The 26,139-nt window shown below is 49.1% G+C and overlaps 2 protein-coding genes across 11 annotated transcripts in view; one reads left to right on the forward strand and one right to left on the reverse strand.

Annotated features, from left to right (window-relative positions):
- B3gat1 (beta-1,3-glucuronyltransferase 1) overlaps window positions 1-8,605 on the forward strand; it is a 28,776-nt gene extending 20,171 nt beyond the window's left edge. For all 3 annotated transcript variants that reach the window (XM_074066300.1, XM_074066299.1, XM_020151356.2), the window contains 4 exons: window positions 2,894-3,402; window positions 3,981-4,277; window positions 4,866-4,966; window positions 6,376-8,605. In XM_074066300.1, coding sequence (XP_073922401.1) covers window positions 2,894-3,402; window positions 3,981-4,277; window positions 4,866-4,952 — 893 coding nt within the window. In that variant the 3' untranslated portion in view covers window positions 4,953-4,966; window positions 6,376-8,605. The remainder of the gene's footprint in view (window positions 1-2,893; window positions 3,403-3,980; window positions 4,278-4,865; window positions 4,967-6,375) is intronic.
- A 2,300-nt stretch (window positions 8,606-10,905) lies between these two features.
- Window positions 10,906-26,139, reverse strand: part of Glb1l2 (galactosidase beta 1 like 2) — a 46,224-nt gene continuing 30,990 nt past the window's right edge. For 7 of the 8 annotated variants that reach the window (XM_020151355.2, XM_074066305.1, XM_074066301.1 and 4 more), the window contains 12 exons: window positions 22,710-22,780; window positions 19,485-19,569; window positions 17,999-18,136; window positions 17,299-17,379; window positions 16,614-16,720; window positions 15,901-16,041; window positions 15,518-15,589; window positions 15,168-15,246; window positions 13,244-13,331; window positions 12,807-12,918; window positions 12,244-12,360; window positions 10,906-11,989 (listed from right to left, as the gene is read on the reverse strand). In XM_020151355.2, the coding sequence (XP_020006944.1) occupies window positions 11,903-11,989; window positions 12,244-12,360; window positions 12,807-12,918; window positions 13,244-13,331; window positions 15,168-15,246; window positions 15,518-15,589; window positions 15,901-16,041; window positions 16,614-16,720; window positions 17,299-17,379; window positions 17,999-18,136; window positions 19,485-19,569; window positions 22,710-22,780 (1,178 nt within the window). In that variant the 3' untranslated portion in view covers window positions 10,906-11,902. The remainder of the gene's footprint in view (window positions 11,990-12,243; window positions 12,361-12,806; window positions 12,919-13,243; window positions 13,332-15,167; window positions 15,247-15,517; window positions 15,590-15,900; window positions 16,042-16,613; window positions 16,721-17,298; window positions 17,380-17,998; window positions 18,137-19,484; window positions 19,570-22,709; window positions 22,781-26,139) is intronic. The other variant, XM_074066303.1, reaches the window with a different exon arrangement.

Genomic DNA, 26,139 nt, shown 5'->3' on the forward strand with positions numbered 1-26,139 from the left:
TAGTGGCAGCAGCCTGGAGAGAGCAGGAGTCCTACCAGGAACTAGGGGAAAAGCTGGGATTAGAAGAACTGCTTCTCCCAGCTCTGAGTCCAGAGGTTACCTTTTGCTCTCACACCTGAGCTCTCTGCATACCCAAACCCTCCATGCATCCCGTATGTCTGGCTACCCATCATTCTTTAGTCTCTAGTCTTACACTATCTTCTGCCCCCACAACCCCACATACCCCCCCACACACCTAGATGAAACAGGTAGCAATTCTCCCATCGCAATGTGCATCATCTTATCTGAGAGAGGGCTCAATAGAATGGCAAGGCACCCAAGCCCTTCTCAGCGAAAGATGGCAGCTTTAGTGTAGAGCCTGGGAATCTACTATAGCCAGTGACCCCAAGTGACTGAGGTGCAGGCCATACTCACAAACCACAGCCCATGCTGTGCTGCTCCACACAGTGAAATGTCCTGCAACACCCCTACAGTTCCAGAAGCTTCCTTGGGGAAGGACCAAGCTCAGGATTGCTGCATCCCCACTGCCCCAGCTGGGCACTTTGGGCCTCCCAAAAGTCAGTCTCCTCCTGACTCCAGCTCCTCTGTTTGGCACTTGCTAGTTTAGAATCACTGTTATCCTATAAATGCACCATTCCAGAGGGGTTACAACTACCATAGATAAAATGTCTAATTCCCCAGAGCATGCTAAGAGGGGTGGAAAGAAACCCAAAGCTAAGCGGAGTTGGGATCACCAGGATGTCTTTAGGACGTGGAGTTGCAGAATGCCTGAAGCCAGTGCGAAGGGTGGAATGCAGGTTGCTGGGAGTCCCAATACAGAGAGAACCTCCCCCAGGATACAAGACTTTTGGGAATGATCTGAGTAGCAGAGGGTTGGACAAAATGCCTCTAAATCTTTGTCCTAATCCTGGACACCCATCATCCCACTTTCCTCAACCTTGCTCGCTTTTTGGTATGACCTAAACTCCCCCCAAAAGCCACCTTTGATGACCTCCATCTCTGCCAGGTTCCTCCCTACCCTCACCCCTAGGATTGTGTCTGTGGCCTGGGTAACAGGCTCCCAGCTGTGGCTGTGTGTTTATTGCACCATTAGCTTGTGAGCACTCCCTTCTAGGGGTTCATCACACTGGCCTCCTCACAAGTACTCTCATAACCCACCTGCTGCTAAAGGTGGAAGAGAGGAAGAGAACAGAGTCTCATAGGTAAGTGTCTTCTCTGTGACCACACTCCAGCCTTTCATGTGACTTGTTCATTTCATCCTTATTGTAAGTTCATGGAACCACAGCTAAGTGTCCTACACATGAGGCAATGATAGTGTTCTGAGCACTTGACATGATTGACTCATTAAGCCACATGATAACTCCATTAATTCAGTATTACTGGGGAGAGCTGTCAGAGGTGGAGTTTGAATTCAGGACTTTGCATTGCTAGGCAGGTACTCTGCCACTTGAGCCACACCCCCAGACCCCTTGTGCTTTAGCTGTTTTTCAGATAGGGTCTCAAGTTTTTGTGCAGTGTAGCCTCAGACTTGACCCTTTTACCTATGACCTCCTGAATAGCTGAGATCACATGAACATTACCATACTCAGCTTATTGATTGAGATGGGGGTCTTGCTAACTTTTTGCTGGGCCTGTCCTCAAACTTCAGTTTGAGGTACTTGCCTCCCAAGTACCTAGGATCACAGGCATGAGCCCCATACTCAGCCCAAGAAGATGCTCTTATTAGTTCCAATTTACAATCAATGAAATCAAGGCAGAAGCTAAGTAACTCGCCCAAGGACATGTAAATTGGTGGCAGAAGGTAGGGTCCAAGCTCAGGCATTCAGGTTTCTAGGTCTGCCCTCTGACCATTACCACTGAGATGGCATGTGAGACACCTGGTTTATACATGAGCCCTTCAAACAGAAAGATGGACCCTGGAGAATACAATGCCAATGGACCTGATTTCTCCTCTTTAATGGGACAGCTAGATTCCCCAACGAGAAACATGTCCAGGTTGTAAAAAACCTTGGTCACTAGATCTGCCCCCAACAGGAGCAGGATGCCTTCAGGAAGTAATGGCTCTCCATACCCATGAGTTGTGTGACCAAAGGCCAGGCTTCTCCAAGTGTCCCTCATGGCATCCTTGAGGTGGAGACAAGAAACATCAGCTGGATGCCAGGACAGTGGGATAGTTAGTATTCAGGATGGTCAAATGACTGTGTCCAGGAAGTGCCAATAAGGAGACTCACACCAGACCTATGGAAGAACTTAAGCAGTTGTATGCCCACATGGAGAAAGGTCTAAAATCAGGAATAACACTCAGGATTCAAAACTATCTTGACAACCATGGGCAAAACCCACTGGGGATGGAATGCAGTAGTTAAATACTGAGTTGCACCAAGATTTGAAGAGTTGATTACTTAAGGTCAGGAGGAGAGAGGCCCACTTAATTGGAGGGTTTGTGAAAAATCTGGGGCAAGCTACCCTGAGATGCCTTGGGATCCAAAGTATGTCACAGCCACAACATCAGCACTGCTCTTCAGCTATGTGGCATCCACACCACAAACAGTGGCAGTGCCACTCTACTGTGTAGTCAGCTTCACAGATGAGGGAACAAGGGAGGTAAGGGTGAGGACATTGTCACAGAAAACTGGAGGCATTTAGAAACCGAGAAATATGGCCAACTATGCTCAAAGCTGCAGGGCTCAAATATAGCAGGAAGAGGTAATTTTTGAGTCGTCCCAGGAGTCAGAACTAGAGACACTCCTGAGAAGTCTAGGGATGCAGATGAGACAGGGCCCCGGTGTAGGCCCTGCAGAGGGGCAGAGAAGAAGGCTGCCCTGGCAGAGCTCTGTATCAGGGGTCAGAGCAGTGCCTTCCTCCCCACACTGCCTTTCTCCCAACTCCACAGATGAGGGCGGTGACCCCAGGCGCGAAGCGCCCCCCGGTGCGGACCCCAGGGAGTACTGCATGTCGGATCGCGACATCGTGGAGGTGGTGCGCACAGAGTACGTATACACTCGGCCGCCGCCGTGGTCCGACACACTGCCTACCATCCACGTGGTGACGCCCACCTACAGCCGCCCGGTGCAGAAGGCCGAGCTCACGCGCATGGCCAACACACTGCTGCACGTTCCTAACTTGCATTGGCTAGTGGTGGAGGACGCGCCGCGCAGGACGCCGCTGACCGCGCGCCTGCTGCGCGACACGGGCCTCAACTACACTCACCTGCACGTGGAGACGCCCCGCAACTACAAGCTGCGAGGTGATGCCCGAGACCCGCGCATCCCGCGGGGCACCATGCAGCGCAACCTGGCTCTGCGCTGGCTGCGAGAGACCTTCCCGCGTAACTCCACCCAGCCCGGCGTCGTGTACTTCGCTGACGATGACAACACCTACAGTCTGGAGCTCTTTGAAGAGGTGCGGGAGAGAGTGACAGTGTGGGTATTGGGGCCTCTGGTGGTGGAGAACAGAAGGGGGCGCTACGGTGGGGATACACACACATAAGGAGCCCTGGGCTGGCTGGATGTGGACAGCAGAGAACCAAGGAAAGGAATGGAAAAACCTCACTCAGATTAAAGCATCCCCCACCGCTTCAAGGGAAAACGGGTGGGTTTAGAGTTCCTTGGCCTTAAATGTGTATTTTGATGAGGCCTCTGAGTGGGCCATTCAGTACAACCAGCAGAAGCTTCAGTAAAACAGTTTGAGTTTCTTTGGGGTTCATGGGCCATGCAAAGGGAGGGGGCATTTCAGACTATAAAGTGGTAAAATCGAAAGGTTTCATGCAAGGGAGAAAACAGCAGGGCCATGTCAAGAAAGTGACCACCTGCTGGTCTGAGGCAGGTCTTACAGCCTAGGGGAGATTCCTCTGTGGGGACCCATCTGGCACAGTGTCTGCAGGTGGCTGAACTGGACCTCCCATGGCTTCAATGCCAATTCATGGATTTCACCTCTATCAGAAGACCCAGGTGTCCTGATTCTGGTTTCTCCCCTTGTAGATGCGTACCACTAGGAAGGTGTCTGTGTGGCCTGTGGCCTTTGTTGGTGGCCTTCGGTATGAGGCCCCACGAGTGAATGGGGCAGGGAAGGTGGTTGGCTGGAAGACGGTGTTCGACCCCCACCGACCATTTGCAATAGACATGGCTGGATTTGCTGTCAACCTACGGCTCATCCTGCAGCGAAGCCAGGCTTACTTTAAGTTGCGTGGTGTGAAGGGAGGCTACCAGGAAAGCAGCCTCCTGCGAGAACTTGTCACCCTCAATGACCTAGAGCCCAAGGCAGCCAACTGCACCAAGGTAAGAAGCTGCTGACTCACAGCTGTAATGCAAGCACTCCCAAGCTCATCCATACCCTCTATAGATCAAGGGGGAAGGAAAGAGAGGCTTCCAAATAGCCTTGCCTGCCTGCAGCCTCACCCAGGAAAGAAGTTTATCACCTGTAAGGTGCCACACTGAAGGCAGGCAGAGAAATGAGGAGGGGTGACCACAAGGGAGCCATAGCAAGGGCTGCTGCCCTCCTTCAGAACAGCTGTGCTCCATCACCTCCCTAGTGAGCACATACACAGCCACATGCACAAGCCATGGCAGGTGCACACAAGCACGCATCTGCATAAACGTGCACACACACACACGTGCTTGGGAAACCTGGGGATTTGTCTGTTTTTTGTAGTTCTAGACTTCTCATTTGCAACAGATATTCTGAATGCATCACGTGTACAAACGGCAAGTATGAGGGGGCAGGTAGAAATAAAGAACAATTGAGAAAATCTTGATGGAACAGAAGAGGAAAGGGAGGGGTGGGAGAAATACTTTTAGGGTGTGGGAGGAGCTGGGAGGTGGCACAGTGATTTGGGGACCTGCCCCACTTTGTCTCTGGACACACAGATTCTGGTCTGGCATACACGGACGGAGAAGCCAGTGTTGGTGAATGAAGGGAAGAAGGGCTTCACTGACCCCTCGGTGGAGATCTGAGCCTCAGGATACAGGTAGGAGGGAAGACCAGGACAGTGGGGAAGAGGGCAGCACAATACCAGGTCTGGACTCAGCATCAGTCTTAGGGCTTTTCCTCTTGGTCTTCAGTTGTGGAAGGATAGGGCAAATGCTAGCAGAGGAAGAGGCATGACAAAGTCCCTTTCCTGTGTGTTACCTGACAGTTGATAGGTGAAGGACACAAATGGGTCCTTCTGCCAGCAGACACATCCAAAGGCAGCACCTTCCTCCTGACAGCTTATCATGGCATAGTCATGCTGGTCATAGTGTCTGAACTACAGCAAGGATTGCTGTTGAGACTTGCTCCCCAGATGCTCTGGCTTCCCATTCAGTCAGGTGGCTGTGGCTAGGGTCACTCAGTCCATGCCAGCAGCCCCATGGTTCTCAATACAGTACAATGCAGGGTGAAGGCATGGGCCCCAGAGCTCGCTACAGTGCCCAGGCCTACTACCTTTCTGTTTTGTCTAACTATACTTGTGCTTCAATTTCTTCACCTGCAAAATGGGTTGCTAGGAGCACTGAGAACAGCCTATGGCACAGAATAACAAATCCTGTATAAGTGTTGCTATTCTTACATAGTTCTTTAAATCCTTCTATGGAGGTGGGCCAGGATCGACCTACAATTTAGAGGTAAAGCAATGATATTCAGAAAAGCTGCCCAAGGTGACACATTAGCACAAGAATTTTCAAGGGACTTTTCTCTGACATTAGCCTGCCTCTGACTCAAGACTCCTTATGCACATGCCGAATAGAGGTGGGCACTTAGATAGTGGAAGAATATCTGTCCTCTGGCCCCAGGACATATGCAGCCATCCTATCCACAGAGGACTACAGGGTGTCACTGCTTGTTTTGTCCCCTGAACTTAAAAAGTTATCTGGCCAGGCCACTTAGAATGAATCAGTACAGATTCTTGTTCCCACCAGGTTACTGGGAGAGCCTTCCCCACCTGCCCCGAAAAAGGTCTCCAAACCAGATACGGCAGCTCACACCTGATCTCAGCTAGTCAGGAGGTGGAGATAGGAGGGTCATAGTTCGAGGCCTGCCTAGACATAGAGTTAGTGAGACATGACCTATAAAACAAGCCAAGTGTGATGCTTCGTTCCTGTGATTCCAGCTACTCAGGAGGTGGAAGTAAGAGGATTGTACTCCTAGGTCAGGCAAAAGCACAAGATCCTTTCTGAAAAATAAACTAAGAGTAGAAATGGCTGAAGGTGTGGCTCAAGTTGTAGAGGGCTTGCCTAGCAAGCCCAAGGCCCTAAATTCAATCCAGAGGTCACAGGGTCTGAGGCTCTGTGAAGCTCCATCTGACTCATTAGGAGCTCGGGATCCAGCAGTGTGCCACACTGGCCATCCCCTTTCCACCACACCCTCAGCTGATACCTCTCTCATTCCTCCTCTCCACAGGAGCCTCCTTCTCAGAGCCCATTCTAGGCCTTCCCATGGCTGATGGTCCCTCCAAGGCAGACTCCTAAGGAACCACCATCACCTCCTTTCTATTCTGTGGGCTTCCAAGGGAGCCCAGCTTGATGCCAGGACAAAGGACAGAGAATTTAAGCACAGAAATAAATCTCAGACCTGATGTTCTCTCCATCTAACATGACCAGGGGGCCTGAGGGACCTGAGGACTGGGTTCCAGCTGCCAGCAAAGCCCATGCCCAGCACACCTCCCTGAAGCTTCCTGCATTGACAGGGTCATGAGAGCAGTTGTGTGGGTACCCAGGCCTGCCTCAGTGATGCTGGGGCTAGGAGGGAGGTGAGAAGAGCCTGCCATCGAGTGGAGCTTGGCCCACCCCGGCTCTCCACTCCTGGGCCTAGCACGACACTCAGCATGCCCAGCCAGGGAATTCTGAGGACCAGAGAGCAGCCCTGGGGCATCACAGGTGCCCCCCCCCCACCCTCAGCACCTGCTCTTCCTAAGAGCTGCTCCAATCAGACATACCTCTGGCTCTCCTCTGGTTCATGTTTACAGAGCATAAGGCTGTCTTGGATCACAACTGGCACCCAGCCCTGCATGAGGGGAACCTGGGCCTGCAGTAGGTCCCCCTGTACCTCAGGCTGGGTGGGAGCGGAGCCCCTTTCTCTCGCCCATGTCCCTCAAGCCTTCTCCTCCATCACTGGCAAGGAGGTGGGCCTACAGCCAGCACAGGTCACCAACGACCTGGACTAAGAACCATGTGACACTACTGTCCACACACTGCCTCCCCACTACCCCTGAGCTGTGGGGCCCCTTGCCTGGCCTGGACCAGAGAGATGAGAAGCCCTCTTCTGGGATTCCTGATAACCGAAGACTTCGGGGCAGGAGCGAGCAGTGGTGGGCAGGCAGTGAGCTCCTCCAGCCCTGGAGAGTGAAGGGAGGCCAGGGCAGTACCCAAATCCTTCCTGCCCCTGGCTTGGGTCAGGGGTGGATTAGCAGAGGGATTTAGGAATGGGGGCAAGGATTAGTTGGACACTGGAAGGAAAAGAGACCTAAGCATACACTGCTTTGGAAATCATTCTATTTTAAACACTGAATGTGAAGGAAATCTCATTTATCCCTAAGTTGGGAGCGTGCAGAGCCAGCCTGCCTCATGTTCAGTTGGCCCCTCTCCACCCCAGAGAGAGAACAGTATGCCAGGAGCTGCTGCCCTCCCCTGGGTGAAGCATCTCCCCAGGGTCATGCAGGCCATGGGAGAGGCCCCTGGCTCTCTGACCCGGTGGGCCTTCTGGTGGTGATCTTGTTCATGTTCCTGAAAGTGGAAAGCACAATTTTCTTCCCAAGTGGAGGAAAAGGAAAGGGCCCAAGCCCAGTGAAGAGATGTTTATTTTTAACTGCTAACAGCCCCCAACTCCATTAAAACTCACAGGACAAGTCTGAGGGCCATTCAGAACCCACTTCTAGGTGGGTGGTGAGTGGATGGGACTCAGTCCAAAGACCTAACATTGAGAATATAGCATTGGCTGCCTATTTTGAAATGTATTTAACCTCCCATGGTATTCATAAGCCCAGAAGGTAGCCACCTTGTAGGGCATTTTCCCCAACTTCTTATACTTTGGATGTTGCTTTGGAAATTGGCCCTGTGGCATCAAGTGGGGTAGCATAGGAGAGAGGGAGGAGGTGGTCTCAGGGCATCCATCAGATGAATGAATTTATGTCTGGGCACTCTACTGCCTTGCTCATGGAAACTAGCCCTGAATGCCAAGGTCAAATTGGCTGCTCTGAGGCTGCCTTCTTAGCCAAAAACCCAGGGCTCATTTTCAGGAAATTGATAATGAACAACTTAATGGAGACTTTTTTTTTTTTTCTTTTGGGCAGACACTATTCTGTTGTTTTCACCTAATATCCTCTCTTAGCTGCATGTGTATTTATTTATAATTATAACCCTGATGGACTGCAGCCCTCATCTTTGTTGAGAATGAGTTTGTTATAAATCAGAATTGGGACCGTAACAATTTGTTCTTCAAACCCAGTCTGTTCCCTGGTTCCTCGCTGGCAAGCCTCACCACAAAAGAGTGAGGCCAGAGGTTAGGTGTTCTGAGGGCAGAGGCTGGGGTGAGGGTGGAGCCCAAGCAGCTGGACTACCTGGTCTATTTTAATTTAACTGTATTTAATTTGTTTTCAAAATTAAAAGTCAAACGTGATTTTTAACAGTCCTAATCCTTTTCAGCCCTGCATTATTTTCTTCTCATTTTTAGCTTAACCATCCATTTGTTGGATACCTACTCTAAGCAGGTATTATTCTAGAAGCCAGCAGACAGCAGTGAAGAAACAAAGCACTTGTCTTCATGGAGCTTACCCTTTAATGAGAGGAGATCCTCAAAGAATAACTGGATAGCGTGCCAGATGTGACCCTATGAGAATGAGGCTGAATGGAGGAGATGGTGTGTAGCAGTGAGAAGGACCTTGGTTCTCTAAAGTGTCAGAAAGGCCTCCCTGATAAGGTGACTGTGCAGAGCAGCAATGCCCCAAAAATGCAGTTTCCTGGTCAGAGCATTCAGAGAAGGGAGAACTCCCCAGATGGGAGAGTGCTTTGCATGCTCCCAGCAGAATGGCCATGTGGCTACAACTGACCTGGCCAGGGAAGGGGGCTGGGTGGGGTGGGAGATGAGAAGGGCATGTGAGGGGGGAAGCCCAGAATCTGTTGGCCCTGGGAGCAGGGTAGGCTTCTACACTGACTGAAATAAGAAGTCTTTGGAGGGTTCAGTGCAGAGGACCAGACTAATCTAACTGACCTTTTAGAAGCACTGCTCTGAGGACAAATGGAGCAGGGGAGGGCTGACTGGGCAGGTGCTCTGCAGTAACCCAGGCACAACATGATGGTGGGCTGGCTGTGGGCACAGTTTTGGAGCGAAGAGGTGGTTGAATTTCAGATGTGTTTAAGAGCTAGAGCCTGGAGGATTTGCCAAGGGATTAGATGTCAGGTATAGAGAGGGAAAAAAAAAAAACCTGAGATACAGAATGGAATTTCCATTTCTTGATATGGGACAGACTGCAGGAAGTATCATGTAAGGGAAACTGAATTTTGTTTCAGATGCTTATTAGACACACACAAGAGATAGTGAGGGCCAATGGCCCATATAACTGGAGCGAGGATGGGAAGGACATTGGAGGGTATTGGTGTTGAGGCTGTTTACAAAGCCACAGGTCTCACAGGCACCACACAGAGTATGCACATAGGAAAGAATGAGCCCAGCAAATGAGCCTAGAGACCCTTAGCATTCAGAAGTTGGTGTACGAGGAGGAATCTTCCAAAGAGGCTGAGATGGGGCCATATGGTGCACAAGACCTGAATGAACTTTTACTGAACTCTGGAGAACAAGCTCTGCCAAAGGATGTTTTGATAGGAAAGCAGATACAGACGAAAACCTTCGCTTAAAAGGCCAGTGCATCCCTGCTCAGGTTTGCATAAAACAGTAATTCAGGGGATTCCTCACCTTACAAAAGGATTCACTGTAAGATTCCCTTATAGTCCAATTTCCTGACACGTTTTTCAACACGGTCCAGCTTACATTCAGCTCTGCAGAAACCCACTCTTATGTAACACAATACAAAATGACGCTGTGACACTGCTCTCTGGCTCAAGCCATGCTCAAATATCCCCCAGGCTCTTTAGCCTGATGCTTGCCATTCTATGACATCTCAGAAAAGCTGGTGAGTTTGGATAAAATTGGGGACTTTGCTTCTGTCTTCCTCTCCAGCCACTGTCCACAGCCTTCACTTTAATAAGTTCCATTTCAGACAAGTGTGTTGGTACATGCCTATAATCTCAGCACTTGGGAGACTAAGGCAGGAGGACTACAAGTCTGAGGTCAGCGTGGGCTACAAATCAAGTTCTAAACCTGTCTGGACAAGATCCTGCCTCAAAAAAAAAAAAAAAAGCTTCATTTCTCTGCCCCAAGTGAGACACTTGGGGCCAGGCCCCATGACCATCTGCCATTGAACCAGCTGGGTTCTTGGTTCAGTGGCTCCCTTCCACCAGCCTCCACCCTGAACATAGACCTTGTCCTCAGCCATACACAGGATGCCAGCCTATCAACCTGTGAGCCCCTCAGCCCACTCTTCCTCAACCCGTCTTTACTGGGTTCCTACGTGGACAGTGCTCAGAAGGTGTGCACTATTTGACTTTGACTGTTATTGAAGATAATTAGTTTGGGGCAGAATGTGCCAGATGTAGTTTGTGAAGTAAAACTATCCCCTGTAGGTAACTTGTAGCTATCCAGCAGATTCTTCCCCCTGCCCACCAGCATGCGATTGGACTTGTACTTGACATCTCACCTCCAGGGGCACTTCCAATGCGGCAGCATTTCAAGGAGAACCGAGGTCAGGAGGGGAAGTAAGAATACAGGGGTGTGGACCATCCACCAGCTGAGTACTGTCAGTGTCTGGATCCTAGAGTGCCACCTTCTCCCCATGGCTTAGAGTGGCACAGATGAGACTGAAGACCTTGTCGAACAGGGTTTGATTCACTCTGTTGCTTTATTGCCACTCAAAATAGCAAGCTTGAGCCAAACCATTGCACTTGATCTCTAGAACAAGAGCCTGCAGTTTTGACATTGAGACAACATGGCAGAAGGCTGCCTCTCTCCTTGCTGCTTGGTCACTGGGGCAGAGGATCCACTGAGCTGAAGACAAGACCTGTGCTAAACCCCTGTGGGTCTACCCCAGAACTCCAGGGGACAGACCTTCCCACTGTCACTTAGCTGGGCCTCTGCCTTTTACCTCACTGAAATCTCAGATAAAGATGTGGTTTCTTCTGGGACCCAAGATCCCTCCTCAGCTGGCACTCCTCCCCACTGAATACAACTGCAAATCCTCAGATTCAGTCTGTCAACCTATCAGATGCAGTGAGAAGGGAATAAAAGTAGAAAACACAGGTTTCTCAAGTGGAATTTCTTCCACAGTCCTACAGTTGGATTGAGGAGGGTGGTGAAGAAAGAAAAAGTTGATACAGGTGAGAGATAACTCCCCCTTCCCTATCCTCTACTAACAGTAACAAATCTAGCATCTCAGGAACAAAAAGAGGCTGTGCAGGTGGTCACCAAACCCCACCAGAAGCATTCAGAAGGCACACCTGTGGCCAACAGACTGGCCAACAGGGTTTCAACTTCCAGAACGGGTGCCACCCACCTTCAGCACCTTTTCTGAGGGCCCCAGGTGGACAACCCTTGGTGATCTGACTTAATGTTCCCACCCTCTCAGATACATCCCTCCAGCCTCTCCAGGAAGATCAGAGAAGCAGAAAAGACTCTATCCACAAAGCCAGGCTGAGAGCCATCTAGGTATGAGGAGGTCCCCATCCCCAGGCCACCCCAACTTTCTCTTCATTCCACCAGGTTTAGAGTTTTAGACTGAGCCTATAACCCTTGGCTCCCTGAGGTGGCTACTTAAGGAGACTCCTGCAGGGCAGGCAGAAGGGAGCCTCCCACCAGAACAGGAGGGAATGGGAGCTGCTACTCAGTGAATGTACTGGTTTCGGCCCAGGTGGGGGATGTCAGTGGACTGGACCACGGAGCCTGCCATCATCTCCTCGAAAATGATGATCTGTGGGAGAGAGAAGGGCTGGGCTATGAGGTCTGTCCTGGAACCATGAGGGAATCACATGGTATGGAGTTGAAAGGGAAGGGTTTAGAAAACAGAGTTAAAGGAACAAGGACCAACTTGACACCAAGGAAGAGGGTCAACTTCTGCCCTCTCCTCATTGACCAAAGGCTCCAGGGAAGCAATTTGGTACCAGGGAGGGCAGAGATAGAAAGGAAGTCACAAGGAGAAGGGAAGGAGGCTTGTAGAGTTCTCACCTGGTTGATTCCTTTGTTCAGCCAGGCACCTGGGAGGTAGAGGGTCTCTTGGGGTCCAATGTTCCAGTAACGTCCAAGGTTTTGGCCATTGATGAATACAACCCCCTTCTCCCAGCCCTTCAAAAAGAGTAGGAAGGGTGTTAGTGTACCACAAAAGTCACCAAAGATAATGTAACATCAGAAGGCAGACAGACACATATATGAGTTCTTTACTCAGCTTCCAATAGACCAAAATAAGCCATTGTTTTGACAGCCATGAAGGCTAACAGGGGACCTGTTCTGCCTCCCATTCTCACTATCTCAGATCCTTCCATGCAGGGCACACAAGCTTGGTCTGGATGTAGGAACCTGGGCCCCAAGGAGCACCACCAGGTGTTTCTTCCATTTTGAGCCCCCTCTTCCACCCCAGGGAGGCCTCAGAGCCCCTGTCAGACAGGGTGACAAAAAGGGAGGCTCCTGGGCCCAGGTACTACATAGTGCCCCACCCAGGCCAAGCACAAGTGGGTTTAGACTCAGAGTCCTGAGAGAGATGAACAAACTGGAAAGGGAAAGGGGCTACAAACCTCCAGCTTCAGGAACGTGTCAGAAGGGTTAGGACCAACTGACAAGCTGCCCAAGAAGAAGGCAGGGAACGTGGGAGTATCTGGAAGAGTACTCCATTTGTGGATGTCCAACCTAAGGACAGGACAGGGGCAGGAAAGGGAAGGAGGGACTTTCTCAGATGTGGTTCCAGCCGGCATCTAATTCCTAAGGCATACCTCTTTCCTGTCCCAGGTCCCCCAGCCCCCTGCCTCTTAACCAGGACCCAGACATGAGAATCAGGTAGCAATGAAAACATGGGGTTTCACTGCTGGCCCAGCCCCTCACCTGGGGCAAGAGGCTTTGGCCTCTGGGTCTAATTAGGCCTCTCCAGGATCCTGACATGGGAGGTCAGGGCCCCTCCTGGCTCCTGCTACATATTATCTAAGAGCTCACACTCTGACACAGGGAAGAGACCCACCTCTGAAAGAAGCCATTTTTCATATCTAGGCTGTAGATTCGGAAGTTTTTCAGGGGAGAATTATCCAGATAGAGATCTCCAATTAAACCTGTGGGAAGGAAGCAAAGAAACACAAGGAAGATGGGGGGAAGATGACCCCTCTATGACTGGGGCTATGCATGGAAAGTTCCCAGAAAACTCAAATGAAGATTTGCCTAAAGCATACACTGTCTAAGGAGCTCTACACTTGGACTAAAACTTTCCTAGATATGTGAAAGGGGATGACAATGAACAAAGACATTATTTGTCAGGCCCTTGCACTTGCACGGAAGAACGATGCATCCAAGGGCAGTGACAGAGCTGGCATGTCACAATGGTGAGAACTGCATTGCCTCTCTCTGAGGGAAGCTCTGCATGATCAAGAGGTGACAAAGGTCTAACTTCAAGGTCAGCATCAGTAGGGTCCCAGACTAAACAGACCTGGTAACTCAGGTCTAAAAAAGCATTTAAATTGCAAGCAGATGGCAACATCACATGGGTATCCAACACAAAGGAACTGTGCACACCTGAATAGGCATTAATCAGTGTGTTAGGAACAAGGCCAGCTCTGTTGGTCCTGGAACAGGCCCCATGATAGCCCAGAAGGTGTATCCACTAGGGCTGCTACAGTGGGGACTGGGAGAGGCTGAGGAATGCAAACAGGCTTCTCAGAGCCCGCAGATGCTCTAACATGGCAGGTACAAGTGTGTGCACAAGTACTTGTATTCCTGGAGGCTAGGTCAGGGACTTACAAACTGTGGCCCAGAGAACAGGACTCCCCTACAAACTGTGGCCCAGAGAACAGGACTCCCCAGCAGGTCAGGACACACACTTCCCTAGGAAAGCAAAGACCAGCGACAAGGATCTAGCCGACAGATCCTTCCAACCCCCAGGAGAACAAAGGAAATGAGATGGACTCGAGAGGGAAGCAGAGGAAGGCACTGGAACCCAGAGAGGAACCATAGAACTATTTTGGGAAAAGAAAGGCATGCCTGGATGGTGCTAGAAGCTACTCTGTGCCCTCTCTGGAGAGAAAGCCCCAGTGCCGGAGCCACATGCTTCCCTGGCAGGCTGCCAGAAGGCTCTCTGTTAAAATTCTGGCCAGGGAAGAGAAGGATGAGTTTCCTCCACTACAAATGTGAACCGCTGGGAGAGAACTGTAAGTTCACCAGTCTTCCCCACCACAGCAGGGTGATTTGATCTGAGCTCTTTTTTTTTTTTAATAGCTTGCTTGAAACCACCCACATTAGGTAGACAGATAAAAGAAGAGCTAAATTAAAGAATAAAAGATCAGAAGGCCAGGAACAATAAAGTGTATTGATGGGATATTCCTAGAGGGGCATGCTGACAAAAGGCATTTTCTTACTGCATCCCTTGCTCCTCCTCCTTAACACAGAAACATAACCCTATGAGTCTCCCTGAGTTGAAGAAAAGAAATTCCATGTGGAGATCCAGGAAGGCAGGGGTCCTATGCCTCTCTTTGGATTCCTGGAAATCCCATCCCCAGTTCCTCACCCACTACCCCCACAAGCAACCTCTGGCAAAAGCAGATGTCAGCTCAGGGAGAGACTGAGAGGCCAGCTCAGGATTCATGTGAATTCCTCCTGAGCACCTGGACAAAATACTCATGGAATGCTAAAGGGAAAGTGCTCAGACCCCAGCTAAGCTTTTCAAGCCCACTCACCTGGCCTCACGTGTAGGTTAACTCAGCCCTCATTTCCCTGCAATAGGTCTCCATGACCTACCTCCCTCCAAGGACCTCTACTACCCAGCTCCCTATGACGGATCTCCACAACCCACCTCCCTCCAGGGGGCCTCCATGACCTTTTGATGTGCTGTAGGGAGAAAAAAGCCATGTCTATAAGGAGGAGTGGCAACTCTTCTCTTGGCTTAGGCTAGAACCCACCTTTGCGCTGATTATCAATATTATTTCCATAGTTGACTCGCCCACGATTCTCCACCAAGATCCTCAGCACAGTGTAACCCTGCCAGGAACATAGTGGCCGATGATGATCGCCTGATGACCCAGCCATGAGGTCATTGCTGCACCTGGGAGTCTGTTTATGGCCCCCAGTTCTTCCCTATGCTCTGAGGATGGGAGTGAGAGCCCTGGCTGGTCAGAAAACCATGCTCGTCTCTCTCCATCCGCAGCTTGTGGTTAGCCTGCTGTCTTCTGGGTCTTCCTCTTTGACTCCCACCAAACTTCCTTGGAAGCAGCCAGGGATAGCCATCACCCAGCTCCCGAGGATAACAAACCTGGATCAAGGGGATAACAATCTTCGTCGTTTTATAGTCCAAGAATCCTATGGACACTGTGTTCACAAATACCTGCCAGAGCAAGCAGATGAAAAGCATCCATGGTCAACAGGAGGGAGGGAGAGAGGGGCCTCTGCCAGGCAATAAAACAGGCATCTCTGTGTGTGTGTGTGTGTGTGTGTGTGTGTGTGTGTGCGCATAGGAGAGGGCTTAGCAGGCACGGAGAAAAAAACGAATGCCCGCCATCACAGCTGAAAAGAGGTATCAGGGATGGGCAATTTTACACACTGGCAAAAGCCAATTCTGAGGGCAGAGAGAGTAAGATGGATACTGCAGAGCTTGGTCACTCAAAGTCTCCAGGAATTAAGAAGAGATGCTCCTACCTGCCCCCGATCACACACAAGACCACTGAGGACTCCAGATGAAGCAATGGTGGTCTCATACAGAACATATCCAAAGGCCTGTCCATTCCCATTGTTTATTGGCAGGTTCTCCATGTTGATTGGCTTTTCAGACTTGATTGGCTACATACAGAAGACATGGGGAGGCACAGGGGCCAGGCTGCTGCCTCACCCTGATCCCTGAGGTTAGAGGGGCAGAGGCAAAGCCTGGCTTTGGAGGGACACTGGGGGCAGGAGGTAGGGGGAGTTCTAACCTCTTTTCTATTCTGACATCTCACTGTATTAAAACTTTGGTTCCCCCCAAAGTCACAGGGGTGAGTAGGATAGGAAAAGGGGGTAACTTAAGCTACCATCATTTCTGCATCACAACATTCCACATGAGGCTACCGGAGGTGCCTGCCTCCCTCTCCATGAGAGAGGGGGTCAGCCCTTTCTCTACCCCTTACCCTCCTCTTGCCCTAGAGAAACAGCTCCAGGCCCTGAGGCTGGTTGAAGGAGTCCCCATCATTTCCAAGTTCTTCTGTTCCCTCCCACTTTGTGCTCCAGCACCAGTTTGTTCTCTTCACTCTGTTCTCAAGTTGGAGAACAGACCTCGAAGCCATCAAGATTGCTCTGCTCTTCCCAGCACCCCACCTGGAGAGTTTCTGGGCCTTCCTGCTCAGAGGTTGCCCCTGCCTCCCACCCACAGAACTCACCTCCTCCAGGTACTTGAGGGTGTCCCATAGTGACAGGTAGAAAGAGGGCATCATTGGCTCATAAGACATCTTGGGAAGGTGGTCAGGTGGGGGAGGCAGAGGGGTACCTGCAACAGACAGACAACATGGTCATCCCTAAAGGACCCAATTGTCACTGCTTCCTCTGGCCTCCTACCCATGGGCACAATGTGCTCCTGCACCAGTAGGAGCAACAGACCCCTTCTCAGTATATGCTTACACCACTCTAGGAGGCATGGCCTCCTAGGGCAGGACTTTCTTATGTCCTCCACACAAGAAGTTTTAGCATCTGTCAAATACAAAGATGCACAATAATGTGAAAATAGTCTTTCAGGGCTAGGGTGGAGCACAAGTGGTAGAGCACCAGCCAGGCAAGTGCAAGGCCCTAAGTTCAAACCCCAGTACTGACAGACAAGCAAACAAGAGGTGGAGATGGAGGTGGAGAAATCTTTCAAACTTCCTTTCCAGGGGAGGGGTGCTGGGGATGGAACCCAGGGCCTTGTGCATACTAGGCAAGTGCTCTACCACTGAGTGACCCTCCCAGCAGTCCAGGACCTTCTTGCACAGATCAACTATGGTTCAGGTGGAACAGTGAGATGATAATTCTGAGGGTTCAGAGCAAAAGCAGGGGCCCACATGGGTGCTTGAGTCCACTGCTTGCTGGTACCTGAGAGGGAGCCAAAGAAGTCTCGAAGCTTGGAGTACTTGGCAGTGTAATCTCCAGCCTCTGTCAACACTGCATCATAGTCTGCAAGAAATCCATAGGTTTGTTAGGCTCACTCTTGTCCCTATAACAAGGCAGTGCCCAGGGCAGCAAAAAGGAGGAAGAGCTGGGGAAGGGCAGCAGAGTCCCCAGCCCAGCAATTCTGAAGGCAACACACCTCTAGAATGAACCATTCAGTAAAAATGACATAGATACTCAATACTATAAAATAAAACTGCCCTCCATCCCAGCATGACCCTGAATTCCTAGCTGCAGGTGGGGGTAAAATGAGGCCTCTTTCCTACTCTTCGGGCACTCTTAATCTAAAGGGAGACAGAGGTCACATCTTTTCAGGTTACACCTGAGTAGGAGGACAGGCCACACCCATCCCCATCATACTAGATGTGCCTCCCCTCCTTTGGAGGAAAGTTCCCCTAGCTCTCTTCCTGCAAAGAGCTCTCTCAGCAGAGTAAGCGGCTCACAGACACCAAGTGGCTGGAGTCTCCTGCTGCACTCAAAGTTCAGAGGCAACAATTCAGGTAAAGCCTCTACCTTTTAGCCAATTGAAGATGCCTGAAATTGTCCCTAAAGGACTCTGCATAAAAAGTCCGGGCCCTGCAAATGCTGAGAAGGACAGGGAGGGCCAATATTGGGGTATACTTGCCATAGCTGGTGACATCAGACTTATATTCATGAAAATGCATAGCTCCGTTTATGAAGCCAAAATTGGTGCCTCCGTGGAACATGTAGAGGTTGATGGAGGAGCCGGCATCAACAATGGCAGACACTGTTTCCAAAACCTCTTCAGAAGGAGGGGAGGAAGAGGGGTATGCAGAGCAAGTTAGAAACCGAGGCAAGCCCTCAGGAGTCCCTCACGTTCCCAACCTTCCTCAACGTCCACTTTATTACTCTGTCCTTCAGTTTCCACTAAAACCCGAACTATAGAAGATTAGGGAAGGAGGAAGAAAATCTGCCCCCTATTTTCTTATTTCATTGAGTCTACTTACTGTCATGTGGACAGCATGCACCAGGCCAGCCACCCCTGCCAGCAGGCATACTTCCCAGTGTCTATTCTCACTTAGTAAAATGCACAAAGATGGGACTCTTTATTACAGATGCAGTCCCACCTGCCTCCCCAGTTCTACCTTGGCTGGGAAATCAACCAATGATATGAAAAGATAATATAGGAGGAGAAAATAGTTAAAAATACATATTTTATTAATATGAACCAAAGAAATGCAAACTCAACAATGACTTGGGTTTGCAAATATTAAAAATTATTTAATACTCAGTGTTGAATCTACAGGAAACAAGTGCTCTCATTTAATAATGAACTTGCTACAATCTTTTTGGAGGGCAATTCAGTATAAATATACTAAAATTTTTTGCATTGATGTCACAATTTATTCCTTATCATAGGGAATTAATATGCCAGGTGTGCAAAACTGGGTGTTCAAGGATGATCACTGAAATAGTGTTTCATTAAAACAAAAGCACTGAAGACAACCTAAGGGTTCATCAAGAAGAGCTGGCTGTACAGAGTGGTTTAGTCATCAGTACAACAGGGCTCTCTGCATTCATTAAGACAGTAATGTAAAGCTACATTTAGTAGTATAGGAACCTGTCCACATGTGTCAATAACGTCCAGCAGGTGACAGAGGGCAGAATCTTTCCACATTTGTCTCTACCTCTATCTGTATGTACATGTGGGCTGCAGCTGGAGATACCTGAGGGCTGCATGCACCGTACAGGTCAAAATGTTTTCCGTGGGAGAGTTGGGGGCACAGCTCAAGTGGCAGAACACTTGCTTAGTAAGCTGAAGGCCCTAGGTTCAAGGTTCAATTCCCCAGTACTACAAAATAAAAAGTTTTCTCTGGGATTTGAGATGCTTATTTCTTCTTTATACTTTGTTTTCTAAATGTTTGTAATAGGCATGAATTACTTTTCTAATTATAAAAACATACATTAAAGCAATGTTCACTTCAAATGTCAAGAGAAATGAATGAGATATGAAGAACTGATTATTAACACAAATGATCCAGGGAGCCTTGTACCCTAAAGCTCCATAAATCAACTGGCAGGGAATGTGAAACTCATTCTTACTTCTTGGGTCAACATACATGCAGATATAGGCAGAGTAAAGCACTCACCGGAGGAATCCAAGATATTGTGTGGGCCTCCCCATGAGTCAAACCACCCGGTCCAGTACTCTGTCACCATCTTGGGCTGAATCCCCTGCATGCCATAAGATAAGAGTCAGACAGGCAAGTTGGCCATAAAGGAAAGAGGCATGCCCTTCCTGGAGGGAACCCAGAGAAGGCATGCCCTTCTCTGTCCTCCCACCTATTCCCCGGCCACACACCTGTCGCCTGACAGGCCTGGGGAAGCAGAGCACAGATGAGGACAGCTCACACACATGTGTGGGCTCCACACTTACAAGTGTAGAGTAGAAGAGGCTACTAGAGTTGATTCATAGACTCTGATGACTTAATGTGGTTCTAATGGCTCATATGGTAGGTGTTAGTAAGAAGACATTGGTAACTGTTCAAATTAAGCCTTCCTCAGAATTCAGCATCAACTTTGGAAGCCCTTTCCTACATTGGTTGGGCTGCTTTGTGGATCAAGCCAACTTCTGCTTATCCTCTTGGGGAAGGAGAACATTCTATCCAGGATGACTCCACATCTGAGGAACACTGTAGATGCACACCCCTCAGAGTTGCTGCTTCCCTCAGAAGAAGCAGAGGGATGCACAGTGGGTCCTCTTCAAGTTTTAACTTAAACAGAAGTTTGCCAAACTGGATCAGAAAATCAGGGCCTTCCAACAAAACTATTCACAGCACAGTCTCTATAGCTACCTTCTTGGATTTATATCTTGACTGGGACTTTCAACAAATCTTAAATATTATTTCAGAATATTGACTTTGGCACCTGATTGCCCAAGCATGCAGAGGTTATTCCCAGGGCCATGCCCTGCCCAACCATGTTTGCAGAAGCCCCAGAGCACCTAGGGGAGGTGCAACACCTGAACTACTAGGATTTCAGGTGCTGTGCCAAGAGCCTTTCTCACACATTCAGTGACAGCTGGTTGAGTATCCTCCGTGTTAGCATCAGATTTTGAGGTCACGTACACACAGAGCAATGAAATCTGATCTAGGACATGGAATACACTTACGATCCACTGAGTCAAAGGTATCAGTGATTCCTGGGGAAAAGCTAATACAGTCACAATATTTTTTTTAGCAAGACTGGGGGCTTTGTTTTCTTTACAAACTCTCTACCTCCCAAGAAGGAATATACTATACACATTTGGTCACCAAAAAAGGGAGAAGCAGATTCTAAGTCCCATATTTTGGCAATCTCCAGTGCCAGGAGCAGGCTCCTTGTCTCAAGGGCTTCAGGGGCAGGGAGGTGAATGTCCAGCAGTGGCTCAGATCACCACATTGCACAATGTGGTAAAGCTCCCGAGCTCTGCATCAGACTGTGCTAGAACCCCTAGTTCACTACTTTCTAAGTGCTTTACTCATTCCAGGGTCTGTCTGGACTGTAAAATAGTAGTAACAGTAGTTAGTGCCTGTGATTGCTGGGAGAACTGCAAGAGGGAGTGCACATAAAGCCCTTAGTACACAGTGTCTAGCATGCAGGAAATGCTCAAGAAGCATCTGCATCAGTCACCTTCATCATGGGCACACAGACATGCTATCAGTTAACCAGAGCTCTTGATTTAAATAAGGAAGCATCCAAGAGCCCTTTTTTAAGGAAAATAGACATCACCTAACTGCACAAAAAAGTGCTTCAGCAGTGCCAGTCTGTTGTCAGGATAGTCAGTCCAGATGGCATGGGCATGGCTACTTCAGGTGACCAAGAGTAGATACTCTTATCAGCAGCAGTAATGTGTTGCTTTCCAAATATTGCCATGCTTAGTCACCAAATGGCCCCCTGGATTGGGACTCTCATCCTCACTTAACCAAAAAAAAGAAGAAGAAGAAGCATAAAGGGGTTAAGTGACTTGCCCAAGGTCACATGCTGAAGTGGCCAAGTGGGTGTAAGAACATCCTGTACTTTCCTTGGGCAGTCTCAAGTACAATTCTACTTAGTTATGGTATGGCCATGTATTTCCTGTGTCTCTCACTTCCAAACAGGTTGCAAACTCCATAAGGACAGAGACCCTTTGGTCTGTTGTACAGTGTAATAGGCCCTAGCACCACTCCAGGCACAGAGCAGGCACTCAGGTCACACTGGAGGAAGGAAAGAGAGAATAAAGGGATTCCACCTGGACCCACTGTACCCATTCTCTCTCTGAGTGGATGCTCATCTGGGCCCCGTCCATCTCCTAGGAACCTTCTGACAGCCTTCACTCCAGGAGCACCAGACACACATAGTCCTCACCCTGAAAGACCTCATCTTGCTGTGGTGACTGCATGTTTTCAGGCCTGAGGACATGACACCTGCTCTGAAAGGCCATCAGCTGGAATGGACATTCTACTCAATGAATGGACCATTAAGTGTGCCCAAGTCATCAGCCCAGCACCACCATGTGCATCTGCTCACAACTGATAAAAGCAATCCAACAACTCCACTCTGATCTGGGAATCAAGGAGGTAATTCAACAGTCAGGACAATCTAGCGGCATTCACACCCTTCAGTAAGCCAGGGTAAGAGGCGGGGTCCTCAATTCTGCACACGGACTACAGCTTGACCCTCATCACATCTGTCTCCTAAATTGTAACAGAATTGCACATGCCCATAAATACATCCAGAGACAAGCACTGATGGCTCACTCCTGTAACCCTAGCTACTGAGGAGGCAGAGATCAGGAAGACCACAGTTCAAAGCCAGCCCCAGGCAAATAGTTTGTGAGACCCTATCTTGAAAAACCCATCACAAAAAAAAGGGCTGGTGGAGTGGCTCAAGTGGTAAGAGTACCTGTCTAGCAAGCATGAGGCCTTGAGTTCAAACTCCAGTGCTGCAAAAAAAATACATCCAGAAACTCTTCTCCCATCCAAACCTGGAATGGACCAAGACTCCTTGTCTGGTGGACGACAAAAATCTTTCCAGAACCAAAGAGACCTTGGAGGTAAAGGTCAGGGAAGTTTCTCCTCTCTCAATCTCTCAGAGCAAGTCTGGGGGTCGTGGACTTCACAAAGTGCCCTTTCTCAAGAGGTAGTAAATCTGACTCATGGTGCATCAACTGACATAGCAAAACCTCAGAGCTGCTTCTTTGCTTCTTCCCTTGCAGGCTTGAGGCAACACAGCCAAGGGCTGAAAGGCTAGGAGAACCCGGGTCCTTCTCAGTCAGGGGAATCTAAGCACAGCAGCTGGGCCATCTAATACCTACACGGTGTTGAGAAGCCCTGCTTTCCCTGGGCCAGACTTACCTGTGCGCTTAAGAGAAAGGTGTTCAGTAACTGCAGCTCCTGTTGTGACTGTAAGTTGATGGTGGCCAGCACTGGGAAGGGAAAGGAGAAACAAACATTGTCTTCAAGTCAGAAAGACTTTCTGACTACACCAGACCTTTCTCAGTCCACCAGCACAGTAGGTCAACTACTTTGGGCATTGGTTCCTACCCCGATTAGAATTAGCTACTCTGATACCAGGAGACTTACCTTGCTCAACTTGGAAATTCCACCACTCATCACAGAGCTGAGAGAGCAGTCACACACTCAGCACCTATTCTTGATTGAGTATAACTTTTACAGCCAGAATGTGCTCTTCTCTTAACTATTCTTTTATAGGACCCATAATCTGATCTTCTCTTTGTATCCCAAGCATTCAGTATAGCACAACTAGCTCAACAAAGACAGTCACTTTATTTCTCAATGAGGGCTCATTTTCTACTCTACCCCATAATGTGTTCATTTAAAATTTTTAAATGATGCTTTGCACCAGTGGCTCACACCAGCAATCGTAGCTACTCAAGAGGCAGAGATCAGGAGGATTGAGATTCAAAGCCAGCCTTTGGCAAATAGTTCCTGAGACCGTCTTGAAAATACCCAACACAAAAAAGGGTTGGGAGGACTGGTTCAGATGGTAGAGCACTTACCTAGCAAGTGTGAGACCCTGAATTAAAACCCCAGTGCCAAATTTTTAAAGCTCTTTTATGTTTTTTCATCAGTGAAATGTACGCTCAAGAAAGAGGCACTATGGTGATCTAATTGCCATGGATCCCTTGGCCTAGACCAGTAGCAGTGCTTGACTTTGAGGGTCCTTGCCTGCTTGCTATCCACCTAAACAGTTGGCTTCCCATGCTTGGGCCCAGGAATGATGACAAAGACTGGTGCAGCCTTTGAGTCCAGCTGGTGAGTCCAGCTACCCTACAAGACATCAGCCCCTAATGACCACTGAAGAAAAACAACAGCTGAGGCCCCAGAAGTACAATAACACACCTCAAGGTCACACAATTGGTGAGCAGAAGAGAACAGCTATTAACTCAGGCCCTTCTGACACCAACCTATTGTCCCGTGATGTCACTGTCCTCCAGCAACCAACTGGGCGAGACCCTACACCTACACCCCAGACCCCTCCTCACCTAAAGTCAGAAGCTTCCTTCAGGAGACCTGTCTGAAACTAACCACACAGAAACCTCAAGTCAATGGGATGCACACACTAGCTGCGCACAAGCAGCTATGTCCTATCCTTCCTGATCCTTGCCAAGTACAAGACAAGGGAGAGACAGATGGCCACAAGGAATAAGAATGCAGAGGAGACGTTAGCAGAGGAGACGTGTTAAGGAAATCTTGGGAAAATGAGAAAGCATAGGGACAGTAGCTGGCCTAGGAGAGTAGAAGAAGTTTCCAGTGGTTCCCACATCCAGCCTAGGGCCTTACCCTACTCTAAGACCCAGACAGGTGAAAGCCCCCACTCCATTCCCAGCTTCACGTCCCTGTCCTCAAGCCTCCTTTACCACTAACACCCATCCCTCAGTGGGACCCATACACTATTAGAAAACTGAAAGTGCAGGGTGAGAGGTGGGAGGGAAGATTGAAGTGAAAACACAACAGGCGATTCCTCTCCATTCTTCACATCTGTTCCCCAAGTACCTACAGCAAGAAACCAAAGACTTCTTTACTAGAAACATTGAACAGTGCTAAAGACAGGATCTCTGGACACCCACGTGTTTCCCTCCTTGAGATGGTCACAAGGAAGGGCTCCTGTCCACCATCCTCTCCACCTCAGAGCTCCAAGTGGCTGCTGCCTGGTAAGAACCAAACAGACAACATTTCTTCATCTGGGAGACTGGGCAGCAAAGGTAACAAGAAGTCAGAGCAAGCAGAACCAATGAAAGGAATGAATAAAATACTTAAGACTAAAAAGAGAGGGCCAGGCATGATGGCTCACGCCTGTAATCCCAGCTAGGAGGGAGGCAGAGGAAGAAGGAGTCATGGTCTGAGGCCAGCCAAGCAAAAAAAGTACAAGACCCTATCTGAAAAGCAATGAAAGTAAAAAAGGGCTGGAGGCATTGCTCAAGTGGTGGTAGAGTGCTTGAAAGCCCTGAGTTCAAGCCCTAGTTACACACACACACACAAGAAAATAGGAAAACATACTTAAATAAATATAGTATCTGTTTAAAAAGTATGCCACAAGCAAAGAAATAAATTTAAGGAAAATGTGATAAAGTAACAGGACTAGTAGATAAAAGCTGAGGAAGCACCCAGAAAGTAGAACTAAAAAGCAAAGAAATAAAAATCAGAAAGGATCAGAGACACTGAGAATCAATAGGAGGGTCCATGTACAAATCACTCAAATGACTAAAGGATCAGGGAAAAAGATGGTAAAGTATTCTCAAAGAAGCACAAAGACCACTGATGAACAAAACAGTGTCAACTCAAATGACTCACAGAAGTGACACAAGAGCAAAAAAATCTCACTCCAAATGGCATCACTGTGAAATGCCCAGATAAAAAGGAAATTCTAAAAGATTTTAGATATGGGGGGAGAGAAAGGACACACAACATGCAAAAGGATTGGGAGCCAGAATGTCACTGGGTTTCAGCAGCACCCGTGGATGTTGGAAAATGCTGGAACAAACTCCAAGAAGCCAGGAAGAGGGTCCAACACAGGAGGGACATAGCTTAGCCTTCAGGACAGAAGCTGTGTGGATGAGCTAGCAGCGGAATCTGGCCTGCACCAGCCTGAGAAAGTGGTGGATGACTGGAAGATCTTTGCAAAGCATTTTCTTAAGAAAAAAAGAAAAGAAAAGAGCAGTGGGGGCAGGGGTAGAGGGAGAAAAAGAGAAGAACTGACATGCAAAGAAAAACAGCAATTGAAAGTGAAAACCAGGCCCACTGAGCCACTGCAGGAAGACCTCCTGAGTCAAGGGTGCCCATCAACACTCACAGTGACCTGGCAGGAAAGGGTGGACACAGGAGGCAGAGAACACTAAGTCATCCACTGGAACTGAAAGTAAGGAGGCTCTTAAATTACTATATGTAGGGCCCTACGTGCACATTATACAGAAACAGGGAGGAAAGTACCAAAGAGAAAAGTTAAAGACTTCAAAATGGTCATTCTCAGGGATGCATGGGGCCTGCAGGGGAGGAGGGGAGGGCATGGCCTTTAATCGGCAGACTGTGAGGTGTGAGACGCTGAACTGTGCACCAGAGTCAAAAGGACTCTGGCCACAGCCCTCCCAGGACCATGACCAGATCACATAGGGATACAGTGCCACCTGGTGGAAACATCAGGAATTGCTGCAAGAAGCAGGGATCAGGTCCTTTAGCTGTGCAGGGGACAAGAGCCTTCTTCTTCCCATTCACCAGCAGTCATACCCTGAGCCAACCACCTACCAGGCGCTGCTAGAGGGGTGTA

The sequence above is a fragment of the Castor canadensis genome, chromosome 2, assembly GCF_047511655.1.
Source record: "Castor canadensis chromosome 2, mCasCan1.hap1v2, whole genome shotgun sequence".
Classification (NCBI taxonomy): Eukaryota; Metazoa; Chordata; class Mammalia; order Rodentia; family Castoridae; genus Castor; species Castor canadensis.